This window comes from Leucopleurus acutus (assembly GCF_964270905.1).
Source record: "Leucopleurus acutus genome assembly, chromosome: 4".
Lineage (NCBI taxonomy): Eukaryota > Metazoa > Chordata > Mammalia > Artiodactyla > Delphinidae > Leucopleurus > Leucopleurus acutus.
The window spans coordinates 120,703,182-120,718,333 of NC_139146.1; the positions used below are offsets into that span (position 1 = coordinate 120,703,182).

Genomic DNA, 15,152 nt, shown 5'->3' on the forward strand with positions numbered 1-15,152 from the left:
AAATAATCAGTCGATGTGTAGATGTCTCATTGCATAGACAATGTAAGAAGGCATGAAGGGTTTCTATGTCCTAACAGAAAGAAGCCCACTGAGCTCAGTCCCTTTATTTCTAGTGTTACTTAGACTCATAATTGTTGATTCACTGATTTGAACCTTCTATCTCTCAGGCTTTCTGAAAATCAAGAAATCATTTTAAATGATTCATAACCAACTCATGCATCAGTAAACATTTAGAGAGGACAATAAGTTAATAACTTTTTAGAGAAATATTAGACTAACACTGATTTATGATTAGCAAATTAACCAAAATGCAATTAAATATATTAATATACACTTACAAGATGGTAAGATGTTGAGAAGTTGACTTGATTTTGAAAGGCAAGCAAATTTCCACTCAGGACACAGTGTTTTTCTGAGTTTTTATTTACCCTCTTTTACCCAAAAGCATTTATTGAACATTTACTGAATTAAGATAGAATTCCAGGCTTGGAAGACAAGGATGAAGATGCCCTGGCCCTGCCCCAGAGGCAGTCACCATTGAGTGGGGAAAACACAAACCTGTACAACCAATGGTAACACAAATCAGGATGTGGTAAATACGGTAGACACCAGTGGGCGTGCATTAGGTTTCCCAACACACATTATCTCTCTGTGTATATATTTCTTATATTTCATGTGTATAAAGCCCTGTACTATTCAGTACAGCAGAGTTCCAAAAATAGCACTTTTCACAGATTTTTTTAAAAATTCATAGAGTGAAATTTAATAGTTCTGCCCTTCTTTATTTAATTGAGAAAAGCAGGCGACGAAGGCTTACCTATTTCTCAGGAGGATCAAGAGCTTTTGCACTTTCAGTTCCCTGTCAGTCTATATTTTTGTAAAGGATTCATACAAGTGCAAACTAAAGATTATTTTTTCATCGTCTAAGACAAATTTCTCTCCAGAATATTACAAGAAACGTCTTGCCTGCAAAAGCTGCTTGATCTTTTTTAAAGAAAAAAGCAACGAAATTAATAGGAGTAGCTCAATGAATCCCATGTTCTTCAAATAATTCAACTAAGAAAAAAAGGTTAATACTACTACAGATAATGTACATATTTACTGTTGATAAATAACTACCTGGGCAATTTTATTTTCTATATTTTCTGTGATTTCTTACTGATAACAGTGAAAAAATTATAAATATGATATAATTTTTTAAAGCCACAGATTAAGACTCAAGAGACCTGAATTCTGGATACACTTGATCACTAATTGTTGACAAGTTACTTAAAGGTCTTTGTGTATTGTCTGTGTGGCAAGAAGTTGGGAGCAACCTAACTCTGCTGGAGATGGTGTTAAACACCACTGCATACCAATGATCCATGAGATATCTCATGAAATGAGAAGCTTCCAAAGCACATAGTTTGAAAGTAAACCCAAGTAGATAATTCTGCCTCTAAAAATATAGTATTTTATTTAAATTACTAGAATACTAAATGAGTCTCAGAGCTACAGGAAAGAAAAAAAATAAACATTATCATCAAATAAAAATTCTACCCTGGGCTTCCCTGGTGGGGCAGTGGTTGGGAGTCCGCCTGCCGATGCAGAGGACACGGGTTCGTGGCCCGGTCCGGGAAGATCCCACGGATTGGCTGGGCCCGTGAGCCATGGCCGCTGAGCCTGCGCGTCCGGAGCCTGTGCTCCGCAACGGGAGAGGCCACAACAGTGAGAGGTTCTAGTACCGAAAAAAAAAAAATTCTACCCGGAAAGTAAATAAAGCACTCTAAGTCACAACTAGAAATATTCTGCTTGCTATGATATTTTTAAGTTACAGAATATGCATGTATATTTTCTAGATATCAAAAGCTCATAGTAAGCAAAAAAATCAGAGTCATTAAGAAAGTTCATGCTTCACTTCTCTTTATTCCTTTGCTTTAAAAGAACTCTTCCTAGAAATAGACATTCTGCATCTGTACCCAAATTTTGGGAGCTGATTTAAAAATAACTTCAACCTACAAAAAAAATCTTTGGATTAAAAGTAATAGCTGAAGTTTTAAGGCTTTTTTATTGATAATTTTTGAAATTCAGACTTAATCTTGAAATATGTAAAAAATAAACTTTTTTGTTTGTTTGTGGTTTGTTTCTTAAGTACTAATGCCCATGGTAAATGGTAAATGGCTAGGATCATGGACACTAAATGGCTAGGAAATGGCTCACAGTCATACAGCTTGCAAATGGTAGGCCCAGATATTTTAACCAGAAATTCAGGTCTGCTCATTTTTCACCAGGGCACTACCACAGTTGCAATTGATTGCATTAACCAAACATATATCATTCATTCATTAAGCAAATATTTGGTGCGAGCCCACACTATGCCAGATACTATTCTTAGTGCTACAGTACAGCAGTGTGCAAAAGAGACAAAATCCCAACCATGTGCTGCTAATTGTTCAACAAATGGCTGGGGGTGAGAGAGAGGAGAGAACTTATCGGCAGTAATTGTTTATTTACACAATGTACATATTCCTATCATGACAAAGTTCAATCTACCAACTTGACATCATTGAACTTAAAGCTGAGAAGGGATGTGCACAATCAACTCTTGTGAGCCTATGTGAGCTCACAGCACACCACTGAAAAACAATCCCTGCCCAACTGAAAAATGCATTCTAGCAGAGAGAGAGAAGCAACGTGCTAGTTACATATATAGTGTATCAGATACCAAAAAGTGTTATGGAGGGAAAAAAATAGAAAGACAGGGAAGTTGGGTAGTCGGTGTGGGGTAGGCAGTGTAGATTAGGAAGGGGCAATTTTAAATAGGATAGGCAGGAAAGACTCCCTTAAAAATGATATTTGAGCTAAGTCCTGAAGGTGGTGAAGGCGTGAGCCAAGTGGATAATAAAGGAAGAGCATTTGAAGGAGGGTTGTCTGGGTGGCTACATGGCAAAGGCTTGTGTATTTATTTTAAGAATTTTTACCATAAGTGAGATGGGAAGACATCTCACTTAACTGGAAGGTTTTTTTGCTTTGCTTTTTTTTGTTTTTAACCAGGGAGTGACATGATCTCACTTATATTTTTCAAATATCACTCTTGCTGATGTTTTGAGAGTAAACCATTTGGGAGTGAGCAAAAGTGGAAGCTCTTACAATAATCCAGGTTTGGATCAGAATGGTGCTGGAGAAAATGGTGAGAAGTAGTGAGATTCCAGATATATTTTTAAAGTAGCGCCAACAGAATTTGCTGACAGATTGGATGCAAATTATTGTCCAAAAGATGATTCTGAAGATTTTGCTCTAAGCAACTGGAAAGATGGATTTAGCATTTACTGAATTAGAGCAGAGCAATTTTAGAGGAAAGATCAAGGGTTTGGTTTGGTATATGTATCATTTGCTATGCCTATTAGCCATCTGAGCTGAGATATAGAACAAGCAATTGGGTTTATGAGTCTGGTTTCGGGGAGAGGTTTATGTTGGAGATATAACTGGGGAGTATTCAAGATACTGATAATATTTAAAACACTAGGACTCAATGGGAGCACCAGAAGAGTGAATGTAAATATATTTAAGATTTAGTTAGCTATTTAACAAAAATATATTCCAGCACTGTACTCAGTGCTATGCAAGTATTAGCTCACTTAATTCTCATAAACCTAGAAGGTAGGTACTATTACTTTTTTCCCTTTTTACAAATAAACTGAAGCACAGCAAGGTTAACTAACTTGCCCAAGCTCACAAGTAAATGGCTAATCAGTGGCAGATTTGGAATTTCTAAACCAAGATGTCCAGATCCAGAGTTCTAGTTAGAGAAGAGAAGTTATCTGAAAGTCTGAGGCTTTTGGCACTGCAAGAATTTACAGGTCAGGGAGATGAAACAGACAGTAAATCCCATTCATAGCACGTAACACATTTTACTTTTCCATAGAAATTCTAACTACGCTCAGGGAGAATAGATTTACCAATGTTTTGTTTCCCTTTGTATTTTTATAAATTTTTTATAATCAGTACAAGTTACTTCTAGAATCAGAAAATATTGTATTAAAATAATAGAAGCTGCAGAGTTTTTCTTTAAACCTGTTTCAAGGGATGCATGTCATTCTCTGTTTACAGCCCATCATGATGATAACATGCAATGAAAATCATTACAGAAAAAAACAGAAGTGCTCTCTGCTTGGGGTATGAATAGAGTTACCATGAAATTTACTGGCCAAATAAAAATTCCTGAGAGTAAAAATGAGCACTATTAATTATGCCATGACAACAGGCTTAAGTTAGAACTACCTAAACATACTTAGAGTAGGTACAGGTGCCCCAGCTGGGCTCTTTCTTAAGAATATCACTTGTATGAACACAGGAGTGCAGACTCTTATCTGGTCCATGCACAACATATTCCCACTAGTGTTCACTGTAGGTTAAAGATACCTTTATTAGTCATTATTGTTGTTTTATCTTTGTTATCAACTACTGGTTAGAACTGAACATCAGAAAACAAACTGAGCACTACCTACATATTATTATATTTCAGTACTAGAGATACTCTACTTGGGGCTCATCAGTTCTTGGATGAAAAATAATATCATAGACTTTAGCTAGTTTGATGAATAAAACCACATTTTAAGGATTTGAAAAAGACATATTAATGATGTTAAATCTAGTAAGAAATCACTTTATGCAGTGATCAAGTACTATATTTATAAACATTAAAAAGAATTATCTTCATTCCTATTCTAACATAAATGAACCGGGGGGAAAAAAAAGCATCTAGGTACCAGCTTCTACTTCCTAAGCTACTTTTAACATTACATAAACATTAACTTTAGTGTGGAACATTTGCAAGATGGGATGGCAAAATGGAAATACAAGTGAATATACTGTACCTTGTTTTACCTGTAAGGAACACACACCTGACAAAAGGCAATTTTCACATCCAAGGTTGGTTCACTGCAGTAGTACAATAAATGGAGGCTCATAAATACCTATAGAAAAAAATGGGGGCATGAATTTCCAAATCACCTAATTATTCATTATTGAATAGTATAAACTTCAGTATAATTTGAATTATACACAAGGTTTCAGGCACTACATATATTCAGCATAATCCTTGTCCAGACCAGTACTAGGTGCTTTTCACAAATTGTAAATATTAAATAATAAAATAAGGTTTAAAAATGTCCTATCTTCTATAACGATCAATGTCATCACAATCATAAAGACCAGATATAAGAAACTGGATATACCTAATGTGTTAAAGTTAAGTACATCCTATTATAGAACACTTTCAGTTCTAGGCAACTAATTTTTAAAAATTCTCAAATACGTGCTCAAGAGGATATATATATAATAAGAATATTTGTTGTAGAATAAAGGGACTATTAAATAAAATTTAATTTATAATAAAATTACAGACAGGACTTGGAATAATTGAATCAAAGCTTAGGGTATCACCATGGAAAATATTTCAAACATGATGTTGAGTGGGGAAAAAAATAAGCTTTCAAAAAAGTATGAATATCACTGTATTATTAATGTAAAATTTTAAAGTACACAAAATAATATACATTGCTTTGTTATCTAACCATATAACCATAGATTAAAGAAAATAGGATACTACGTTAACATGTATTTAATCTTGGTGGTAAGTACAAAGATTTCAAGTATATTGCTTTCTGTATGTTTAAAATATTTTTTAATGTTGTAAAGTTTTAAGGAGAGGATAATAATCTAACAGTGGAAATGCCAAATTAGGTGCTAGGTTATTTGGGAATGATGAGGCAGCATCAGAAAAACCCAACCAAAATCTTATTCAGTTCAATTAAACACACTTTGTTGAATATGTATTGTGTGCAAGATACAATTCTGTGAGATTAAACAATTTTAAGACCACTATTGACACAAGACTTCTGTTTCTGGCAATATGAATGATTAGATATCTTGAAAACCACTTTCAGTGCAAAACTTCTAGAAAGGTTAGGTGAAATAGACAAAATGCCTTTTAAAATGAATAGCTGAGCTGCCCAAAAAAAGGCAAGAAAAATTCTGAAAGGCTGAAAACAATGTGAAAGGATCCATGCAGAGAAATAAATGAGCTGAAACTGTCACTCGTCCTCAGACATCTGCTGATGTCTGAAGATCAGAAATTTAGCTTTTAAAGGGCAGCATGCAGAGTACAGGAACCAAAGCTTGGAAGCTATCTATGGTGGGAAGTTACAACAGAGACACCTGCATAAAGTTTACTATAGAAAGTTTCAAACAAAATTCTGGAGCAAGCAAAACAATCCCAGAAGGAAGGTCTGAATTGCAAGAGAAAATATTTTACATTGGAACCTGTGTAGATTTTTTAAATACAAGGAAGAATGAAAGGACTAGACTATGTGAGACATTTCTGAAGAAGAATAAGGTGGGTATTTGTGGAGGATGGGGAGGGAGTTGCTCTACCAGAGATCAGGATTTATTATAAAGTTGTAGTAAGTAAGGTACGCAGGGTGGATACAGAGGTAGACTACTGATTAATAGAACAGAGAGCCCAGAAACAGACACATACATATATGGAAACTGATTATGCTAAATTATGTTAATATAGACATTTAAACCTGACTATATTAAAGATATCTGGGGAAAGGAGAGACTATGCATTAAACCAAGCTGAGACAATTGGTCATAAATATTGGGGCAAGGGGAGGGAGGAATTGTCCTTGTTAGAGACAATTCTCTATGGGTTTCTCATATTTCTGCATGTCTTACAGGCAGAGGCACTGGCTGCCTTTATTCCAGACTATCTTCTCAAGCATGGTTATAGAGCAAACATATCTCCCTCTGGAGCATAAGGCAGGTTTGATTGCTCTCCAGTATAATATAGGTAAGGTGGCCCTCTGGGGCAAAGGTCAGGCATGCTAACCACCCACCATAAGAGATTTGGGTTCCCTAAGCTTGGGGTTCCTCTTCAATAGCACCACTCACTGTATGTGCAGTAGTCACCTGACCTTCTTTGAGTTGTCCTGTGGGAAATGAGCCTGAGAAACTGGCATGAATTCTGACACTTTAGCTCCTGTTATTAACGTGAGTAGTAAAGAACTTTGATCTGACCCAGGAATCGCTTATCTTCCGCCAGCATTCATGAAACTGTGGCAAGCTACCTTGTTAGCTTGCAGGTAGGGTAACAGCTAAAACTCTTCAAAGTTCTTGACAACCCCTACCTCATATTGCATACAAAACACAATTCCAGACGTATTAAAATTTTCAGGAAAGGCCAAACTTTAAATAATATAGAAGGAAATGTAGTTGAATGTCTGAGGAATACATCATAAATAATATGTAAATATGCTAAGTTAAAAAGGAAACTACTGATAAAATAGACTATTTAAAATGAATCATTTCTGTTTATGAAAAAATGTGATAAAGAAGTAGTCCATAAATTTAGAAAAAATATTTGAAACACATATAACCAGAGGAAGATTTATCCAGAATCTATAAAGAGCTCCTAAAATATAAGAGGAAAAAGATAAAGAACCCAACAGAAGAATGGGCAAACAATATGGAATACATTTTATTAAAAAAAGAAATATAAAAAGGCTCATAAATATGTGTAATTTAAAGCCACATTGAGATACTATTTTGTACCTATCATATTAATAAAAGCTGAAAAGTATGATAATATTCAGTTTTTGCAAAGCGGTTGATCAGATGGGAATATTTATACACTGCTGATAATTTTGACAGTTGGAACAACCAAATTTAGGGGGAAAATAGCATTATACAGTAAACTCCTGCACAGCCTAAGACCCACCAATTCTACTTCTACACATATTTCCAGAGAAACTCTTGTGTTTTACTACCAAGATATATATAAAAGGCAGTTCATTAGAATACTTTTGTAATAGTAAAATAAATAATAAAAATTAATACTGGAAAAAGATAATCACAGAAAGACCAATGAATAAATAAACTATGGTACATTCATTTAGTGGAATACCATATGGTAATGAAATGGTTGTATAAAGAAACAAATATCAACGTGCCAAATATAAACATGGTAAATGAATGAAAAGAAGTCATGGGTAACTTTACTTATGAAAGTTACAAAATATACACAACTAAACAATATATTATTTAAGAATGTCTTTTTACTATGATAAAACTATAAAGAAAAGCAAAAGAATAAAAAATGCAAAATTCAAGAGATTGGCTATCTCCTAGGGAGGGGAAGAACACCCCTAGATAGGGGCATGCAGGGGTTTTCAATGGTATTCGTTATGACTACTTTGAGCTGAGTAGTGATGTCATGCAACATTATTTCATTATTATTCTTTAAACCCTACAGGTATAAAATATAGGCTATTTGATATGTCTGTGATATTTTATAATAGAAAAAGGTTCATGTGACACAAGGAGCAAGGTCCTTCATTCTCTTGCTAGACATTGTTATCTCTTCATGGATGTCTGGAACCAAAACGCTTGTAAAGCCACTAATAGGAAATGATCTTAAGAAATGCTGAGCAGTGTAAAGCAGAACAATAGAAAGAACTCTGTGCTTGATGATACCATTAAACTACTGAATTAAGAAATTCTGGATTTTTCTAATTCTAGACTTTTTGTTATATGAGAAACTAAATCTGCTACAGGAAAAAAATGTTACTAAAATACAGTCATAAAATAAATAAAAAGTAAAACAAAACAACAAAAGAAAAAATTTACTCCTCAAATTTCAATCTGTGAGATTGTTTTATTGCATTTCCATGAGATTCATGCATAATTTTTGCCAGATATTTACCTCCACTTCTTATTTTTAATTTTTTAAAAATTTAGTTTGCCCAGGTATAATTTACACACAGCAAAATGAACAGTTCTAAAGTGTGCAGATTGATGAGTTTTGACAAATGCATATATCCATGTAACTCACATTGTGATAAAGGTAAAGTCTGAAAATCCCCGTACCCTTTTCTTGACAATAGTCCCCACCCCCCATGCAACAATGTTCTAACTTCTTTCTCTATATAGATTAGTTTTTCTTGTCCTAGAACTTATATAAATGAAATAATACAGTATATACTCTTTTTCGTTGGGCTTCTTTTAGAATTCATCCATGTTGGCAAAAGTATCAGTAGTTGTTCTTTTTTTCTGCTGAGTAAAATGTATCAGTTTATCTATTCTCTATTCTGCTTTTAGACATTTTAGGTGTTTCTATTTTTTGGATATCAATAATGCTGCACGAACATTTATATACATGTATTTTTGCACAAATATGTTTTCATTTCTTTTGGGAAAAATACCTAAAGAAGGAATTGTTGGATCGTGGGATAGGAATATATTTAACTTATTAAAAATTGTCAGACACATTGTCTACCCCCTGTAGCAATGCATAAAAATTCGGTTGCTTCACATCCTTGCCAACATTTGGTGTTATCAGTTTTCTAAATTTTAATCATTCTAGTGAGTGTTTAGTAGTATTTCATTATGGTTTTATTTTTTATTTCCCTGATGACTAATAGTGTTGAGAATGTTTCTCATGAGTTTATTGGCCATTTATTTATCTTACTCGGTAGAGTGACTTTTCAAGTATAATACTTTGCCCATTTGGTGGGACTGTGGGTGGCAGAAGTGAGTTGTCTTTTTATACAAATTGCAGAAATTCTCTATTTCAGATTAAAGTTTACTGTCAGTTACATGTATTATGAATATTTTCTTTCAGTCTGTAGCTTGCATACTCAGCTTATTGATGTTTTCTTTTAGTGAGTAATATTTAATTCTTATGAAATTTATTTTATGATTTATTTTTCTTTTATTATTAGTGCTTTCTTCATTTTCTCAAGGGATCTTTCCCAATCCAAGTTCATGAGGATATTCTTCCACATTTTCTTCATGAAGCTTTACATTGTTGATTTTACTTTTAGGTCTATGATACCTCTCCAATTAACTTTAATTCATGGTGTGATGTATATGCTGAGGTTCACTTTTATTCCTTAATGATACGCAGTTGTTCAAGCATTCTTAGTGAAAAGACTTTCCTTTCCATATTGAGTTGCCTTGCTGCCTTGGTTAAAAAATCAGTTGATTGTACCAATGCAAGTCTATTTCAGGATTCTATTCTATTCCATTTATCTGTTGTCTGTCTTCACCCTAATACCATCCTGTCTTGATAAGCATAGCTTTATAATAGTCTTAAAATTAGGTAAGTCCCCAAATTTTTCTTCTCTTTTATTTTTGGGACTATTCTAGGCCTCTGCATTTCCACATTAATTTTAAAATCAGCCTAACATTTCAAAATTTTAAAAAAGCGTTCTAGAATTTTGATTGGGATTGCATCAGAACTATAGCTCACCTGGGAAAGAATAGATATCTTAATATTGGGTGTTTTATCCACAATCATAGTATATTTGTCCATTTACTTCAGTTCTCTTTAATTTATCACAGGAATCTTTTGTAGTTTACAGTATATAGATAGACCTTATATGTTTTTAAGTTTATTCTTTAGCATTTATATTTTTTGATGCTATTGTAAATGGCATGTTTTCATTTCCATTTCCTAAATGCTTATTTCTAAAAATAAAGTTGATTTTTTTAAGTGATGTTGTATCTAGAACCCTATTAAATTCACTTATTAAATCTAGTAAATATTTTGTTGATGGTTTAGGATTTTCTTTATACACAGAAATGTCATCTGCAAGTGAAGACAGTTTTCGCTTTTTCCTTTCCGATCTGACTTTTCTTGCCTAATTGTCCTGCCTCCAGTACAATATTGAAGAGAAGTGATGACTTGTTGATAATCTCTGCCTTTTACCAGGTACACTGATCCATTTTCATTTAAAGTAATTATGGATGTTATTGAGTTTAAGTCTACCATCATACAATTAGTTTTGTATTTTATCCCTATATTCTTTTTTTTTTCTGTTTTTAGCTTTATTGAAGTATAACTGACAAATAAATTGCTTAAGACATTTAAAGTATTCAATATGGGGGCTTCCCTGGTGGCGCAGCGGTTGAGAGTCTGCCTGCCGATTCAGGGGACACGGGTTCGTACCCCAGTCCGGGAAGATCCCACATGCCGCGGAGCAGCTGGGCCCGTGAGCCATGACCACGGAGCCTGTGCGTCCGGAGCCTGTGCTCCGCAACAGGAGAGGCCACAACAGTGAGAGGTCTGTGTACCGCAAAAAAAAAAAAAAAAAATTTAAAAAAAGTTTAATAAGATGACTTGTATGCATACGTTGTGAAAGAACTTCCCCCATCTAGTTAATTCACACATCCATCACCTCACATATTCCCTGCCCCCTTTATTGGTGAGACATTTAAGTTCTACTCTCTAGGAAGTTTTGATTATATAATACAGTGCTATGAACTATAGTCACCATGTTATACGTTAGATCCTCTTGTGGATCTTACTCAACTTATAATGATAGTCTGTGCCCTATTACCAACATCTCCCTACACTATTTCTCCTCCCCCACCAAGCCAGTGGCAATCACTTATCTACTCTCTGATTTCTATACCTTGGCTATTGTGAATAATGCTGCAGTGAACATGGGAGTACAGATATCTCTCTGAGATAATGGTTTATTTTCTTTGGATATATATCCAGAAATGGGATTTCTGGATCATATGGTAGTTATATTTTCAACTTCTTTTTTTTTAAACATCTTTATTAGAGTATAATTGCTTTACAATGGTGTGTCAGTTTCTGCTTTATAACAAAGTGAATCAGTTATACATACACATATGTCCCCATATCTCTTCCCTCTTGCATCTCCCTCCCTCCCACCATCCCTATCCCACCCCTCTAGGTGGTCACAAAGCACCAAGCTGATCTCCCTGTGCTATGCAGCTGCTTCCCACTAGCTATCTATTTTACGTTTGGTAGTGTATATATGTCCATGCCACTCTATCACTTTGTCCCAGCTTATCATTCCCCCTCCCCGTATCCTCAACTCCATTCTCTAGTAGGTCTGCACCTTTATTCCCATCTTGCCCCTAGGTTCTTCTGATCATTTTCTTTTTTTTTTCTTTTTTAGATTCCATATATGTGTGTTAGCATATGGTATGTGTTTTTTTCTGACTTACTTCACTCTGTATGAGTCTCTAGGTCCACCCACCTCACTACAAAAAACTCAGTTTCATTCTTTTTATGGCTGAGTAATATTCCATTGTATATATGTGCCACATCTTCTTTATCCATTCATCTGTTGATGGACACTTAGGTTGCTTCCATGTCCTGGCTATTGTAAATAGAGCTGCAATGAACATTTTGGCACATGATTACTTTTAAATTATGGTTTTCTCAGGGTATATGCCCAGTAGTGGGATTGCTCGGTCATATGGTAGTTCTATTTTTAGATTTTTAAGGAATCTCCATACTGTTCTCCATAGTGGCTGTATCAATTTACATTTCCGCCAACAGTGCAAGAGGGTTCCATTTTTTCCACACCCTTTCCAGCATTTATTGTTTGTAGGTTTTTTGATGATGGCCATTCTGACTGGTGTAAGATGATATCTCATTGTAGTTTTGATTTGCATTTCTCTAATGATTAATGATATTGAGCATTCTTTCATGTGTTTTTTGGCAATCTGTATATCTTCTTTGGAGAAATGTCTATTTAGGTCTTCTGCCCATTTTTGGATTGGGTTGTTTGTTTTTTGATATTGAGCTGCATGAGTTGCTTGTATGTTTTGGAGATTAATGCTTTGTCAGTTGTTTAATTTACAAATATTTTCTCCCATTCTGAGGGTTGTCTTTTCGTCTTGTTTATGATTTCCTTTGTGGTGCAAAAGCTTTGAAGTTTCATTAGGTCCTATATGTTTATTTTTGTTTTTATTTCCATTTCTCTAGGCGGTGGGTCAAAAAGGATCTTGCAGTGATTTATGTCATAGAGTGTTCTGCCTGTGCTTTCCTCTAAGAGTTTGATGGTGTCTGGACTTACATTTAGGTCTTTAATCCATTTTGAGTTTATTTTTGTGTATGGTGTTACGAGCGTTCTAATTTCATTCTTTTACATGTACCTGTCCAGATTTCCCAGCACCACTTATTGAAGAGGCTGTCTTTTCTCCACTGTATATTCTTGTCTCCTTTATTAAAGATAAGGTGACCATATGTGCGTGGAGTTAACTCTGGGCTTTCTATCCTGTTCCATTGATCTATATTTCTGTTATTGTGCTAGTACCATACTGTCTTGATTACTGTAGCTTTGTAGTACAGTCTGAAGTCAGAGAGCCTGATTCCTCCAGCTCCATTTTTCTTTCTCAAGATTGCTATGGCTATTCAGGGTCTTTTGTGTTTCCATACAAATTGTGAAATTTTTTGTTCTAGTTCTGTGAGAAATGCCAGTGGTAGTTTGATAGGGATTGCATTGAATCTGTAGAATGCTTTGGGTAGAAGAGTTATTTTCACAATGTTGATTCTTCCAATCCAAGAACATGGTATATCTCTCCATATATTTATAGTATCTTTAATTTCTTTCATCAGTGTCTTATAATTATCTGCATACAAGTCTTTTGTCTCCTTAGGTAGATTTATACCTAGATATTTTATTCTTTTTATTGCAATGGTAAATGCGAGGATTTTCTTAATTTCACTTTCAGAGTTTTCATCATTAGTATATAGGATTGCAAGAGATTTCTGTGCATTAATTTTGTATCCTGATACCTTACCAGATTCATTGATTAGTTCTAGTAGTTTTCTGGTAACATCTTTAGGATACTTTATTTATAGTATCATGTCATCTGTAAACAGCGACAGCTTTACTTCTTCTTTTCCAAATTGGATTCCATTTATTTCTTGTTCTTCTCTGATTGCTGTGGCTAAAACTTCCAAAACTATGTTGATTAAGAGTGGTGAGAGTGGGCAACCATGTCTTATTCCTGATCTTAGTGGAAATGCTTTCAGTTTTTCACCATTGAGGATGATGTTGGCTGTGGGTTTGTCATATATGGCCTTTATTATGTTGAGGTAAGTTCTCTCTATGCCTACTTTCTGGAGGGTTTTTGTAATAAATGGGTATTGAATTTTGTCAAAAGCTTTTTCTGCATCTATTGAGATGATCAGATGGTTTTTCTCCTTCAATTTGTTAATATGGTGTATCATGTTGATTGATTTGCATATATTGAAGAATCCTTGCATTCCTGGAATAAACCCCACTTGATCATGGTGTATGATCCTTTTAATGTGCTGTTGGATTCTGTTTGCTAGTATTTTGTTAAGGATTTTTGCATCTATGTTCATCAGTGATACTGACCTGCACTTTTCTTTCTTTGTGACATCTTTGTCTGGTTTTGGTATCAGAGTGATGGTGGCCTCGTAGAATGAGTTTGGGAGTGTCCCCCCCTCTGCTACATTTTGTAAGAATTTGAGAAGGATAGGTGTTAGCTCTTCTCTAAATGTTTGATAGAATTCACCTGTGAAGCCCTCTGGTCCTGGGCTTTCGTTTGTTGGAAGATTTTTAATCACAGTTTCAATTTCAGTGTGTGTGATTGGTCTGTTCAGATTTTCTATTTCTTCCTGGTTCAGTCTCAGAAGGTTGTGCATTTCTAAGAATTTGTCCATTTCTTCCAGGTTGTCCATTTTATTGGCATATAGTTGCCAATATAGTTGCCAATCCACCAGGTCCACATCTGATGGTGTGTTTTGGGGTGTCTGTGGCCTTCATATGATTTTGGGCAACCTCTGTGCTAATGGATGGAGTTGTGTTCCTGTCTTGCTAGTTGTTTGGCATAGGGTGTTGTGCACTGTAGCTTGCTGGTCGTTGAGTTTAGCTGGGTCTTGGCATTGAGATGGAGATCTCTGGGAGATTTTCGCCGTTTGATATTACGTGGAGCTGGGAGGTCTCTTGTGGACCAGTGTCCTGAACTTGGCTCTCCCATCTCAGTGGCATAGACCTGATGCCTGGCTGGAGCACCAAGAGCCTGTCCTCCACATGGCTCAGAATAAAATGGAGAAAAGAAAGCAAGCAAGAAAGAAGAAGATAAAATAAAATAAAGTTATTAAAATAAAAAATAATTATTAAGAAAAAAAATTTTTTAAGTAATAAAAAACCAAAACACAACAAAATGGACAGACAGAACCCTAGGACAAATGGTAAAATCAAAGCTATACAGACAAAATCATACAGAAGCTTACACATACACACTCAGAAAAAGAGAAAAGGGGGAAAAAAATATCATTGCTCCCAAAGTCCACCTCCTCAATTTGGTAT

The 15,152-nt window shown here is 34.9% G+C and overlaps 1 protein-coding gene across 3 annotated transcripts in view; it reads right to left on the reverse strand.

Annotated features, from left to right (window-relative positions):
- Positions 1–4,949, reverse strand: part of MAPK10 (mitogen-activated protein kinase 10) — a gene marked incomplete at both ends in the record, with an annotated part of 166,665 nt that extends 161,716 nt beyond the window's left edge. For all 3 annotated transcript variants that reach the window (XM_082838953.1, XM_082838952.1, XM_082838951.1), the window contains one exon: positions 4,884–4,949. In XM_082838953.1, the coding sequence (XP_082695079.1) occupies positions 4,884–4,949 (66 nt within the window). The remainder of the gene's footprint in view (positions 1–4,883) is intronic.
- Positions 4,950–15,152: the final 10,203 nt, after the last annotated feature.